Source organism: Cyclopterus lumpus, chromosome 7 (genome assembly GCF_009769545.1).
Source record: "Cyclopterus lumpus isolate fCycLum1 chromosome 7, fCycLum1.pri, whole genome shotgun sequence".
NCBI classification, from domain to species: Eukaryota; Metazoa; Chordata; class Actinopteri; order Perciformes; family Cyclopteridae; genus Cyclopterus; species Cyclopterus lumpus.
Genome location: NC_046972.1, coordinates 22,168,790 through 22,183,186, shown reverse-complemented (window position 1 = coordinate 22,183,186; position 14,397 = coordinate 22,168,790). Strand labels below are relative to the sequence as shown.

At 48.7% G+C, this 14,397-nt stretch overlaps 1 protein-coding gene across 1 annotated transcript in view; it reads left to right on the top strand.

Annotated features, from left to right (window-relative positions):
* plxnd1 (plexin D1) overlaps positions 1-14,397 on the top strand; it is a 57,362-nt gene that overhangs the window by 1,795 nt on the left and 41,170 nt on the right. Inside the window, exons 2-5 of the mRNA XM_034537867.1 lie at positions 1,382-1,558; positions 5,717-5,848; positions 6,220-6,320; positions 11,158-11,290. Of these exons, the coding sequence (XP_034393758.1) occupies positions 1,382-1,558; positions 5,717-5,848; positions 6,220-6,320; positions 11,158-11,290 (543 nt within the window). The remainder of the gene's footprint in view (positions 1-1,381; positions 1,559-5,716; positions 5,849-6,219; positions 6,321-11,157; positions 11,291-14,397) is intronic.

Below are 14,397 nucleotides of genomic sequence, written 5' to 3'. Positions count from 1 at the left end.
GGCTCTCCCATGTCACGAGTAGAGGTCACGAGTAGAGGTCAACGATAAGCTGGAGAGATGCTGTGGGGGTTATGGGAAGGGTGAGACTCCCCTGGCATCCAGCAGCAAGCTGTCTTTATGTCTTTATCAAATATGAAAAGAGGAAATGGGCCAAATAGCCAAATAGTTTTTTTTCCACTTAAACCACATGTCTTTTTTTTCCTCCTTTTTTTTATTGAGTGTGTGTGTGTGTGTGTGTGTGTGTGTGTGTGTGCTGGTGACTATAACCAAACCGCCATTTTAAGCACAACATTAGCGAATAAAAGGGCGTCTTTGTAGTAGACACATGGCTGAATGTTATCTCGCTTTTTTAAAAATGCTTTTCCACTTTAAAAAAAAACTAAACATACTTTGGAGTGTCCCCCCCCCCCTCCCCCCCTCCCCCCCTTGACATCGAGCCGCCTCCTCGCCCCTTCTTGCACGGTGTAATATAGGAACGCTGTTCCATTTGTGTGGGTTGTTCAGACGGACCGGACCGAGGTCAAAGGAGGCCGCACCGCGACCAGAAAGTCAAGGGGGGGGGGGGGGGGACACTCCTCCCCCGTGACCGGTTCTCTATCTCAATCGGCCCCGCAAGGCCTTCTGGGAATAGACATAAGTTCAAAGTGGTTTGAAGAATGTTTGTCAGTTATTTGGAGTTATCTTTGGCTTCATTGTGAATTATTAAGAAACAGTCAAACTGAGCGAGGACCCCGGTAACAAGTTACCGCTCACAGAGTCGAGTCTTTCTTAAGTTTTCATATTTATGTTGCAATGGCCGCTGAAATGTGATCTTTTCTTTTTTTGTTTTTGTTGTAGTCGACAGTGTGAAGGCCGGCACTGAGGGAGGGGGGGAGGAGGGGGGGGGGGGGGGGGGGAAGCTAGACACAATTTATGATAAGAGACACAAGGCCGTGAGCAGAAGGGCTCGTGGGAAACGACTCTACAAATATACACTCCGCTTAATTCTTTCTTTATTTCTCTTCTTTCTCTTTTTCTTTTTTTTTCTTCTTTTTTTTGTTCTTTTGCTCGCTCTGAAATATTCCTGAGAATTCCCAACGGGGGGTCCCGGGAGCTCGTGGAAAGCGCGGCGCTCATGTTTCATCGTTTGCCTGCCGAGGATTTCGACAAAAGAAGAGCGTTACGGGGTGTTGAAGACCCTCGTAGGACCCTTTCAAGTGTTCAGAGATGTCTAAGAAGTGATTTGGAGGAATGAGCGGCGCCGCTGTGATAGCTGCTATCGGGCTCTAGTTCTCTCTAATCTGTGCGTGTGTGTGTGTGTGTGTGTGTGTGTGTGTGTGTGTGTGTGTGTGTGAGAGCTGACGAGCATTGATCCCTCCCTCTCCTGTCGTCTGCGTTGCAGCTGCAGCTCGAGCAGCTGGACTGCGGAGCGGCCCACCTGCAGCACCCTCTGGCCCTGCGCAGGTCCCTGAGGGCCGCCCCTCTGGTTGAGTACACCGGTCTCAGTTCGGTGTCCGTGGACAACGTGCACAACCACACGGTGGTGTTCCTGGGAACCGGTAACGGGCGACTTCGTAAGGTGAGACACGGGAGACGGACCGGCAGCACACACGCACGCACGCACGCACGCACACACACACACACGCACAGTCACACGCTAACACACCTATACACACACACACTAATTGGGGTGGTACCAAGTCATTGTTTTGCAAGTTCCAAGTCAAGTTTCAAGTCTTTGCCCTCAAGTCTCGAGTCAAGTTTTGAGTCTCGAGTCAAGTCTCAAGTCAAGTCTTGAGTCTCGAAGTCAAGTCTCGAGTCAAGTCTTGAGTCTCGAGTCAAGTCTTGAGTCTCGAGTCAAGTCTTGAGTCTCGAGTCAAGTCTCAAGTCAAGTCTTGAGTCTCGAGTCAAGTCTTGAGTCTCGAGTCAAGTCTCAAGTCAAGTCTCGAGTCAAGTCTTGAGTCTCGAGTCAAGTCTCGAGTCTCGAGTCAAGTCTTGAGTCTCAAGTCAAGTCTCAAGTCTCGAGTCAAGTCTCAAGTCTCGAGTCAAGTTTTGAGTCTCGAGTCAAGTCTCAAGTCAAGTCTCGAGTCAAGTCTTGAGTCTCGAGTCAAGTCTCGAGTCTCGAGTCAAGTCTTGAGTCTCAAGTCAAGTCTCAAGTCTCGAGTCAAGTCTCAAGTCTCGAGTCAAGTCTTGAGTCTCGAGTCAAGTCTCAAGTCAAGTCTCGAGTCAAGTCTTGAGTCTCGAGTCAAGTCTCGAGTCTCGAGTCAAGTCTTGAGTCTCGAGTCAAGTCTCAAGTCTCGAGTCAAGTCTCAAGTCTCGAGTCAAGTCTTGAGTCTCAAGTCAAGTCTCAAGTCAAGTCTTGAGTCTCGAGTCAAGTCTCAAGTCAAGTCTTGAGTCTCGAAGACAAGTCTCGAGTCAAGTCTTGAGTCTCGAGTCAAGTCTTGAGTCTCGAGTCAAGTCTCAAGTCTCGAGTCAAGTCTTGAGTCTCAAGTCAAGTCTCAAGTCAAGTCTTGAGTCTCGAGTCAAGTCTCAAGTCCCGATTCAAGTCCCAGGTTAAGAGCAAAGTCAATACCCAAGTCAAAACTGACAAGTCCCAGATCCTAAACTTTTGGAGTTTATCGAGTCTTTAAGAAATCCCTCTTTTCTTATGACTGCAGTTCTTTGTTGTTGTTGACCAACACAGTTTTCCTTCGTGAACAGAATCCTTGGTGTCATGTCTCCCAGCTTTCGCTCAGTCGTGTGACATCAACGTAACGTCAATGTAGCATCAATGTAACGTCAATGTAGCATCAATGTAACGTCAACCGACTAGAGTCCGACTCGAGTCCCAGTCTCCTACAGCGGGGGTGCGAGCGAAGACCGAAACCTCTCCGGTGGGAACACCAGGTGCTGCAGATGGCCGCCACAACAACAACAAAAAAAAAGAAAGGAGTTCATATTTATTTAACGAGCCCTTGAGCCTGGAAAATAAACTGTAAAAGTCGTGCTGCTCTGATGTGGCTGCTGAGTCCTCCCAATAAATCTCAACGTAGGTGTGCGGAGGAATGTCTGCTTTCATCTCGTAGGTTCTCACCCCCCCCCCCCCCCCCCCTCCCCCGTCCCATTCATCCATGACCCATCACGGCCCATTAAGTAGTCCTAATCATGGGCTCTAATGGTCCTCAGACCTGCTCGTTGTCTGAGCGGTCGCCATTAAAAAAAAAGACGTTTCACGCGAGTGGGTCGATGACGCGGCGTGTTTCGGTTCTGCTTCCTTCGACACGTGCAGACCCCGAAACCGTTCAATTAACGGCGTTCCTTAATTCCGTCTCGAGACAACATGTCCGGTCGGCCCCTTAAAGCCCCCTTTTTATTTCCTTTTTATTAAAAGCTGGAGGGGCGTTTTCCTAGAAGGCTCCTCCAGCTTCCTCCCCCAGACGAAGCCCCAGCTGAGCACGCTGATAGTTTCTGGAAGGTTTATATCGGATGCACAGCGTCGGTGTGTGTGTGCGTGTGTGTGTGTGTGTGTGTGTGCGTGTGTGTGTGTGTGTTTGATTGCAGGTTTGAGTGTGTTTTTAGGTGTTTGACTTTGTGAGCGGTTTAGTGATTTCATGTGTTTACTCAGAGGTGAATGCATACCCTGTGATTATGTGCTATATGTGTGTGTTCTCTCTCACGGTGTGTGTGTGTGTGTGTGTGTGTGTGAGTGTGTGTCAACCTCGTTATATACTATAGGACGCATGGTATTTCGTGTGACCTTGGGCAACAACATACTCTGCTTTTTAGCTTTATGTGTCTTTTATTGTCTGTGTACGTGTGTGTACGTGTGTGTACGTGTGCGTGTGTGTGTGTGGCAGCTTCTGTCTGTGCCTCTGTGTGTGTGTGTGTGTGTGTGTGTGTGTGTGTGTGTGAGCCCTGAGGATAGGGCTGTTTCAGAGGTTAATGGTGCTGTTAGTGTGTGTGTAATGTGATTCTGACTGTGAGTTTGGCTCGGGCTAAACTCTGGGGAGCCGTGGTCGAGATCGAGTTAGGCCTCTTTTACTGTCTTTGAGGGGGGGGGGCTCTCGGTGAAGTAATTTGTAATTACATGCATTTCTTAATGAAGTCTCCTCCTCCTCCATTACAGCTGACTTCCATTTTTTATTTTTTTCTGCCCCTCGCAGTGACCGTCTACCACCCCTCAGTCCCCCCCCCCTCTCGGGGCTCCGTCTCAGATATAAAAGGCCCCTTTGATTCATTTTTTTTGGTGCAAACAAACAGACTTCATCTCTTTCTCCCTCTTGTCTTCCCATCTCTGTATTATCTCTCCTTTACACACACCCAGGTACACACACTCACACACACACACACACACACACACACACACACACACACACACACACACCCACACACGTGAGCGCGCAGCAGCTGAGCACTCCTCAGTTGAATGGGGCCTTTCATCTGCAGGCAGATAGACAGAGAATGGAGTCGGAGCGAACCAGCCAGTACAGCAGGTGTTTTTGTTGGTTTGACCTGGTGGCGCTCCTCTTCCTCTTCCTCCTCCTCCTCCTCCTCCTCTTCCTCTCTGCTCCCCGTCCAGGTGTGTGGGCTGCTGTTTACCAGCTCCTCGCTGTGTCACTCAGCGTATGTGTTTGCGGTCTCTCGGGTGTGGGGTGAAGACATAGCACAGCTGCCTGCTATCTCCCCGGCAGAAGTGTGTGTGTGTGTGTGTGTGTGTGTGAGTGTGAGTGTGCGTGTGTGTTTGAGTGTGTGTTTGGACGGGTGGGAGGTGGTGTTATAAAAACGACAGCGATATTTGGAGGTTGAGATAATGTCTCTCATCCCAGGTTAAGCCAATGGTTTGCTAAGCTTCCGTCTGCTCTGGTTTAACATTAACCAGCAGCGTCTCCGTGGGTGGTGATAGTTCTGTGTGTGTGTGTGTGTGTGTGTGTGCGTGTGTGTGTGTGCGTGCGTGTGTGTGCTTGTCACCAGATGCCGGTCAGTTTGCCAGTTCCTCAGGATGTCTCCATTGAAGGGAGACCCAACAAATCGCAGAAATAAGAGCTTTTCACTGTCTGCGTGACAGGAAGTCTCACTCGGCACAGTTTGTTTTCGCTACACGGCTCTGTGTGTGTGTGTGTGTGTGTGTGCGTGTGCGTGTGCATGCATGTGTGTGTGTGTGCATATCTCTGTGGGTACGTGAGAACACGTCACCCCCGTTTTTATTATCTAGAGCTGCAGGAAGGCCAGCGAGTAGATAAATCACCGCTCGGCAAAACGAGATTAGGGCGCACAGTTTGAACAAAAAGGACCTCCTGAAAAAAATATTTGAGGGTTGGAAAATATTTAGTATAACAGAAAGTAGTACAATTAACAGAATCTGGCAGCTATCGCATATACACACACACACACACACACACACACACACACACACACACACATTCATCTTCAAGCGCTTGTGCATCTCAGTCGGGTTCAGGGAGAAAGTTTCTCCCACAAAAGGGACGAGTTTATCTCCCCGAAGCACCTTTTAGTGCTCGGTGGCCTCAGATGAGTGATCGTGGGGGGTGGGGGGGGAGGGGGGGTGTGTGGGGGGGGGGGGGGGGGGGGGGGGGGTTGCTGGCGTGAATCCAGATGGAGGAAGTGCATAAAAAAAAACACACCTGGCCCTGAATTTTAACTGATTTGCTTCAACAACGTAAAAAACTTAATTAACCTTGACGTCCTGCTGCACCTGTTCCAACCCGTGTCCTCTGCTCTGCATGTCTCCCCCTCACAGCTGACCCTCTTGCCGAACATGACCTTGGCCAATCAGTGGACCCTGAAGCTGCCCGCCAGCGAGGCGGTCCACCACGTCATGACCTTCGACCCCAACGACAGCAACTTCCTTTATCTCATGACCTCTCACCACGTAAGAAGAATGTGGCCACCGGGGCGGGCGGGGAGGGGGGGGGGGGGGATGAGACGGCCTCCGCCCCTCTCAAGATCGCTGTATTGATTTCTCCTCTGCCTCCGATTCATTCACGTCGGCCGCGGAGAATAAGAGCAACGATCCGACCTCGTTTTCACACCCTCGATTCGGCCGAGCGCTCGCACACATTAGCACCGAAAGCCAAAAAGTTGTTGTTGTTGTTGTTTTTTTTAAAAAGAAAAAGCTCAAATGTAGGAATCCGGCACCATATTTGACGACCTGATTATCAGAATTCATTTGTTTGCAGGACGAGTTCCGTGTGTTTAACATGTAATATGTGTGTGTGTGTGTGTGTGTGTGTGTGTGTGTAGATGCTCAGGGTGAAGGTGTCAGACTGTGACCAGTGGAGGAGCTGCGGCGACTGTTTGGGAGCCGGCGACGCCCACTGTGGCTGGTGCACCCTGGAGAATCGGTGAGGAGCGCACGCCGTTTTGTCCTTTTGCTCTCCATCCCCCCCCCCCCCCCCCCCCTCCTCTCTCCCCCCTTCCTCTCATCTGCTGCCACTAACACGTATAATTCAACCAAATCATCACACACACACACACACACACACACACACACACGCCACATCCTTTGTGTTTAGAAGCTGGTGGGAAAATGTCTCCGCCGTCTTTGAGTTTAATGCTAAAAGACCAGATAGATGGCACAATAAAGCCATTCGAGCTCTGTTTGAAACGCCCCTTCACAGACACCGGTTTCCATCGACCCTCAACCTCAATTTTTCAGATATGTTGCCCCGGCTGAATGAGCCAGTTGGCAGTGAGGGGGGAGAGAGAGAGAGAGAGAGAGAGAGAGCGTGTTTTGGTGGCTTGGAAAAAGCTGTTGTTGGTTCCCGAGCTGAATTGATTTGCTTTTCATTAGGCCTCAGTCTGGGGGAGTCACATCATTGTTCTGAGCGGTCCCCTCTGGCTGCGTGGTAGTTTTATGGAGGGATTGACGCCCAGCGAGGAGTGATTTGGCTGGAGTGTGAGAGAGAGAGAGAGAGAGAGAGAGAGAGAGAGCACTGTGATTAATGTGGCTCTCTGGCTGGAACGTGTGGCGTCGGGCTGTGTTTGTTTGTTTGTTTGTGTGTTGTGTTGTGTTGTTGTCGTCTGCGTGCGTGCGAATCGGTCGGTTGCTTGGTGATTAAAAGCAGATCAGACGAGATAGTGGATTTTTTTTGTGAGGGGTTGTGTCGCCCGGGCTCTGGAGGCGCTGGCATCGCCGGAGGGCCATTGAGAGCTGGAAGAGTGGAACGGATGAGAGATGTGTGTGTGTGTGTGTGTGTGTGTGTGTGTGTGTGTGTGTGTGTGTGTGGTCAGCCTGTCTCACTGTCATCTCCTTGTCTCCTCTCCTCATTTAACTGTGTCGTCTCTTTATCCCAGTCTCTTGTCTCGCCTCGCTGCATTTTTTACCCTTGTGACTCTCTCTCTCTCTCTCTCTCTCTCTCTCTGCCTTCAGCTTCCTTTTTCTTCCTCCTCCTCCCCCCCCCTCCCCTCCTCCCCTCCTCCCGCCACCTCCTTCTCTCGCCCTCGCATCTCCCAGTTGCTTTGAGAATGTGACTATCCCACTCCCAACCTCCCTTGTCCTCCTCCCTGTCCCTCTACAAAGGAGCGTTGATTGTGACGATGGGCGGTGGGAGGAAGAGATAGAGAGAGAGAGATAGAGAGAGAGAGAGAGAGAGAGAGATAAAGAGAGAGAGAGAGAGCACACACACTGGTTCTTTTGACGAGCAAATGTCAAAGTGCGTGAGCCTGTGTGTAAGTGTGCGTCGCTTGTCTGCGCTCTCGGAGGCCCGGGGAGCTGATGTCATGCGTGTGTGTGTGTGTGTGTGTGTGTGTGCGTTTGATGCACTGTTTGGCCATGTCGTGCCAGAGCCCGAGGGATCAAGGGGGGGGGGGGGGGGGACTCGACCAGGCCCGATACGACTGCCCCCCCCCCCCCCCCCCCCCCCCCCCCCCCCCGTCAGAGACGACATTGTTGTCTGAAGAAGAGAGCGAGAGCTCGCCCCTCCGCCCCAGAGATGACGCTCGAGTCCTTGATCACTCTCCAGCGCCGGAGACGTTTTTTAATCTGCCACATGTCACAAGAAAGCATTTAAATATCTTTATTCGAATCGAATTATATGCGTCACGTGCCGCCTTTGGTATTCACAAATTATCGTTGCTTATCTCCCCAGTGACTTTGTGCGTGTGTGTGTGTGTGTGTGTGTGTGTGTGTGTGTGTGTGTGTGTGAGAGCTCGTATGTTCTCAGGCTGTTTGACAGTCTCGCTGGTTTCCCACCTCATCTGACGAAATGACACTTAGGAAGGTGGTGAGTTTTCTCGGGTCATATTCTAGCTGCATATGTTGACTCTGTTTATTTTAAGAAGCCGTTTGATAAGTCAGCATGCTGTTGTGAGGCAGTTGAGTGGTGTGTGTGTGTGCGTGTGTGTGTGTGTGTGTGTGTGTGGTTGAGAAAAGTGCTTTGAATGTATTTCTTGCTCACTGCTGCACTTCATCAAAGAGTTGTGTAAATAAGCGGGCGAGTCATAAATGCATTTGGGGGGGGGGAATAAAAGATGTGATTTATTTATTTTTTTTTGCCAGCCAGACGTTTCAAATCACGATGTTCATCTTTGCTTTTTTTCTTCTTCTTCTCTTTGAGATCATATAATCTATATATATATTATTCGAGATGGAAAACAAGCATTTTGGAGTCATTGTAACCACGAGAAGGAAGTTGTGTGTGTTTTTTTTTTAATGTGTGTCTGCAGCATTGAGGACCGAAAAGTACGGAAAGTTAGCGTCAAATGCCACTTTTATAAATATATATGGTTTAGGTCAGGACTAATTTGTTTTGAGAAGCTTGACGGGACTCTTTGTGTTCGATTCAGAGCATTTATAAAAGCTGCAGACGACTAATTGCAATGTGAAGATAAAGTGGAGTCACTCTGTTTGTTGTAATCTGAGCTTCTGTGTTTGTGAGTCTCTCCAGATCCTTCTCATTCCACTTTAAGCCCGGACGTGATATATATTTTTTTCCCCGAAAACCTAACCTATCGTCTCATCTGTTTTGCGCTGTTAGCACCGTTAGACGCTAACTCCGAGTGGCGCTGATGTGCTCTGAATTCACCTTTAAAGACTTTATAAATAGTCTCCAGTGTGCGTACACGCTCGTGTCTACACTGTCCCCCCGTCTCATGCTAGTGTCTGTGAGCTATGTTTGTTTGTGTGTGTGTGTGTTGTTGTTGTCTGTTTGCGCTGTTTTGCGCTGTTAGCACCGTTAGCCGCTAGTCGCTAACTCCTAGCGGTGTGGAGCCAATCGATGTGCACCTTTAAAGACTGAATAGTCTCCAGTGTGCGTACACGCTCGTGTCTACACTGTTCCCCCGTCTCATGCTAGTGTCTGTGAGCTATGTTTGTTTGTGTGTGTGTTGTTGTTGTTGTCTGTTTGCGCTGTTTTGCGCTGTTAGCGCCGTTAGCCGCTAGTCGCTAACTCCTAGCGGCGTGGAGCCAATCGATGTGCACCTTTAAAGACTGAATAGTCTCCAATGTGCGTACACGCTCGTGTCTACACTGTCCCCCCGTCTCATGCTAGTGTCTGTGAGCTATGTTTGTTTGTGTGTGTGTGTGTTGTTGTTGTCTGTTTGCGCTGTTTTGCGCTGTTAGCACCGTTAGCCGCTAGTCGCTAACTCCTAGCGGTGTGGAGCCAATCGATGTGCACCTTTAAAGACTGAATAGTCTCCAGTGTGCGTACACGCTCGTGTCTACACTGTTCCCCCGTCTCATGCTAGTGTCTGTGAGCTATGTTTGTTTGTGTGTGTGTTGTTGTTGTTGTCTGTTTGCGCTGTTTTGCACTGTTAGCGCCGTTAGCCGCTAGTCGCTAACTCCTAGCGGCGTGGAGCCAATCGATGTGCACCTTTAAAGACTGAATAGTCTCCAATGTGCGTACACGCTCGTGTCTACACTGTTCCCCCGTCTCATGCTAGTGTCTGTGAGCTATGTTTGTTTGTGTGTGTGTTGTTGTTGTTGTCTGTTTGCGCTGTTTTGCGCTGTTAGCGCCGTTAGCCGCTAGTCGCTAACTCCTAGCGGCGTGGAGCCAATCGATGTGCACCTTTAAAGACTGAATAGTCTCCAGTGTGCGTACACGCTTGTGTCTACACTGTTCCCCCGTCTCATGCTAGTGTCTGTGAGCTATGTTTGTTTGTGTGTGTGTTGTTGTTGTCTGTTTGCGCTGTTTTGCGCTGTTACCACCGTTAGCCACTAGTCGCTAACTCCTAGCGGCGTGGAGCCAATCGATGTGCTCTGAATTCACCTTTAAAGACTGAATAGTCTCCAGTGTTCTACACTGTTCCCCCGTCTCAGGCTATAGTGTCTTTAGTTTAGCGGGTATGGTCATTAAACATTTAATTTCTTTACATGATGGTGGCGCTGCATGAAATGGGGTGAGAAAGCATCACCGTGGTACTTTGGAGTCGTGCTCAGAAAACAACTTTTGTGAATGAAAACTAGATCAAGAACTAAACCAGTTTCAAGCGTATTAGCCGGCTGAGAGTTTGATTTTTTTCGTGGCTTATCGAGGCACTCGGCTCTATTTTTAGTCCCCCCCCCCCCCCCCCTCATCAAGCTGGACGTTGGCTTTCCGGACGCTAACGCTCCCACTCTCCCACAGACACGCGAGGAAGGGAAGCTGGATGCGCCAAAGTCATTACGCGGGGCTTTGTTAGGACGCCGCTATAATAATGGCGCCTGCTCGCTTCCCTCCTCGCTCTGAGGTCACTCTGTCCTTCCCAGGCTGAGGGGTGAACCGAGCTCTGCGCCAACGGGCCGGTATAGGAGTTCATTAGTGAGGCAGAGAGTGCGACGCCACCTTGCTCGTTGAATGCCTCCTCACAATCCTCGTGTCCTATAGACGGTCATTATAACTCACACGCTGTACTCTCTTGTGCACGCACACACACACACACACACACACACACACACACACACACACACACACACACACACATGCACCGAGGCACAGTGCTGTGTGTGTGTTTTTTTTTTTATTCAACTATTGGTGAGTGGCCCCTGGGGTCCTCGCAGGACGGGTTGCCGTAGCAACGCGCGTGTCCTAGAGTCAAGTAGTCTCTCGTGTTGAGCCAAACAAAACTGACAGCCGAGGTCCGAATGTGACATTAGGAGACCGGAGCACCTCTTAAATCCGTCTCTCTCTCTCTCTCTTTAATCCAACCCGCACATCGATACATGACGTGATATGAACGTCTCCGTCTGTCACTCTGTCTCAGATGCACCATCCAGAAGGAGTGTGCTCGGGCTCAGCTGCTGGCGCGCTCCTGGATCAGCATGGGTGAAGGGCCACAGCAGTGTCCCTCCATGACCCTGACGCCCCCGGAGATCAGCATCGCCGCGGACATCAAGGTACAACAAAAATATATATTATCATTATTATAATAATAATAATCTCCCGCTGTGTTATTGTTGTCCCTCGCACGCTAATTTCCTTTTTTGGTCCTCATCAAGGTACGCTCGCAACGGGGGGGTGGGCAGCGTATTTAAAGCGGACATGTCTCCCTATTATTACACAGGCTATTATTATTAATATTTATATTATTATGACTCGGTCCTCCTCCTCCTCCTCCTCCTCCTCACAGTGTGTGCACGTTCTTGGTAAAGTTGACTTTAACGTGGCTGTAATCAATATGGGGGACGATGTGACGTTGTGTAGTCTCATTTAGCCTTCAACCCTTTTTGAAGGCACGTGAAAGAGGGGTGTGTATTTTATATATATATATATATATATATATATATATATATATATATCGTAGAACAAAACATTACAATTTTCTCACGGACTATATTACAGACATCTAACCAAAAACCCCCATAAAACAACAGACTCCTGCAGCGCTCTGTAACAACGTGTGCTGCCTCCCTCTCGCTGCTCTCCCGTCGGTGTTGGTTCAAGGTCAACGTGACGCACAAAGTCAGAATATAATATAACGTCCGATGGCGTGTGATCATGTGATGAGGTCAGTTCTGCAGGTTTCCTTCAGACCTGAACTCACGCGTTCATCACAGTTTAGTTGAACTGCAGCCCAGACACTGAGGAACTTAGTTTGCGTGCATCACTTTGGTCGTAAAAAAACAGCAAAAACCAGGTGTGTGTGTGTGCGTGTGTGTGCGTGTGTGTGTGTGTGTGTGTGTGTAAAACCACAGCTTACCGGTGGCACAGCGTGAGACAGCATGCCGTACACAGCGGGTTCCTCCTCTTTAACCGTTTACTGACAGTAATTAACTTTTGATAACTTTTGTCTCCGGGCCTCCAGCCGTCGCTCCCAAAACACACACACGCACACACACACACACACACACACACACACACACACACACACACACACACACACACACACACACACACACCAATATGGCCGCAACTAACGCTGAGCGTCAAAGTCGATTAAAAGTCCAAGAGGACGTCCTCAAAACTCCACGACATTCAGTTTGCCTAAAAAAAACAGAAAATTAAACATTTTTAAGAAGCTGTAAACAGGATTTTTACATGTTTTTCTTTTTAAAAAGTTACTTACGGACGTGTATAATAGTTAGTTGGTTTAATACAACTAATGTTAAAGGTTTTCAGATTGACCAAATGTTTTAAATTACACCATCGGCCCATTTTGAATAAAAGGGCTGAAGCAACAGGAAGCTCAAATGTAACAGAAACCCAGCTGATTATTATCACGCGTTAATATCGACTCATAACTGCGTTTCGGACGTTGTGTAATTAGTTTTGTGACATTCAGGAAGCTCGACCTCGCCGAGGCTCTGATATAATCCGATGTGATTATTTTCATTATTCTCTAAACTGCGAGGGTGGCGGTTCCCCGTTTCCTCTCAATCGGTTTCGGAGGCGGGGCCGGGGCTGGGGGCGGGGCCGGGGGCGGGGCCGGGGGCGAGCGTCGTTGACGTCGTCGGATTTCTCGCTTTTCCAAAAATTTAATATAAAATTCAGCCTCCTTCATGTTCATACTTTCCCCAAATCAACACAAACACAACTCACTGCAATACCTTTTAATAAAACATCACCGTACTTTAGCTTAGCATTAGCACGCCAGATTAGCGTGTTCACTTTAGAGCAGTTAGTTTCTGTGTTTACTTTTATTTTCGATACCTTCAGCCAAACGTTATTACCATTTATTTTAATATGTTGTGTCTCTGACTAATAATAAAAATACAACAATACAATAATCTGCTTCTAATTCGGCACAGTAACTCGTTAGCGGGTGCAAAATGTTACACCGCATACTAGATTTGATTGATTTTTGAGGACGCAATTCCACATTCCAATGCGATAGTTTGAAAATCCCGTCCTTTGGTGTCATCAATTTGTTTATAGGAAAGTATAGTAATTATTATTCACACTGCAAACATAGCATACTGTGAAGATTAAACCCGACAGTATATTATTTTCCCCCAAAGCAATATTATATTATTATTATTATTGTATATATTATATCAAGAACATAAACTGCATGATTTTAACCCCCATTTACAGACGTTTCTGTCGTGCCAAATGAAGATTAAAAAAAAAAAAAAGAGCTTCTTCAGGAGCATCTTGAACCCGTCATCTGTATCTCGCATTGAATGGATTTTGATTATTTTTTTTTAAAATCAAAACCGTGCAATCATTCTGTCAGAAAAGAGTCCCGCCGTCACACTTTCCGTGTAAAAACGTTCACGGAAGCCTAACAACACGATAATTAGCTCGCCGGCACTCGGAATATATCTGACCTTTAATTACAGCTCGTAATTAGACGACGCTGAGAGACGGCGGGTCATTAATTGGTTCATTAATTGCGGGGTGTTTGCTTGTTATGTAGGTCAGTTTGGCTTTTTATTTTTAGGGGGAAGGGGGGGGGGGGGGGCGCCCACGATATTCCACAGGCATCCCTTCAGAGCCGTCAGGAAGCGCGGCTCAAGGTCGTCTCCCCCCCCAAACAGGAAGCAGCAGGCAGGAAGTCGAGAGGGGGGGGGGGGCCTTCGGGCAGGAAGTGACCGCTTCCCACCGAACAATAGAGCGGATTTGTGTTGCCGGGCCACTTCGGCTCTAATCCGCTGAGCCGGCGAAACATGTCCTCTTCCTCTTTGGCCCTCCTCATCCTCCTCCTCCTCCTCCTCCTCCTCCTCATCCTCCTCCTCCTCATCCTCATCCTCACGCCCCTCGATTCATTTTCTCACATTTTAAATAATTTAGCGGATGAATCCGGTCGTGTCAGTGAGGTGTCGATACGTCTGTCATCACTGTAGCCACATTTAGACGCAAGTGTAGCACCGCGCCATCTGTTCCTCCGTCTCTCTGCAGCAACTTGGAAGTAAAGCCGGGGCGCCATTTTTGCCCCCTTTTCCACCATAAGACTTGACTTTGATTTGAATATATGTGTGTGTGTGTGTGTGTGTGTGTGTGTGTGTGTGTGTGTGTGTGTGTGTGTGTGTGTGTGGAATGTGGTCAAGATGAGTCAGGGATT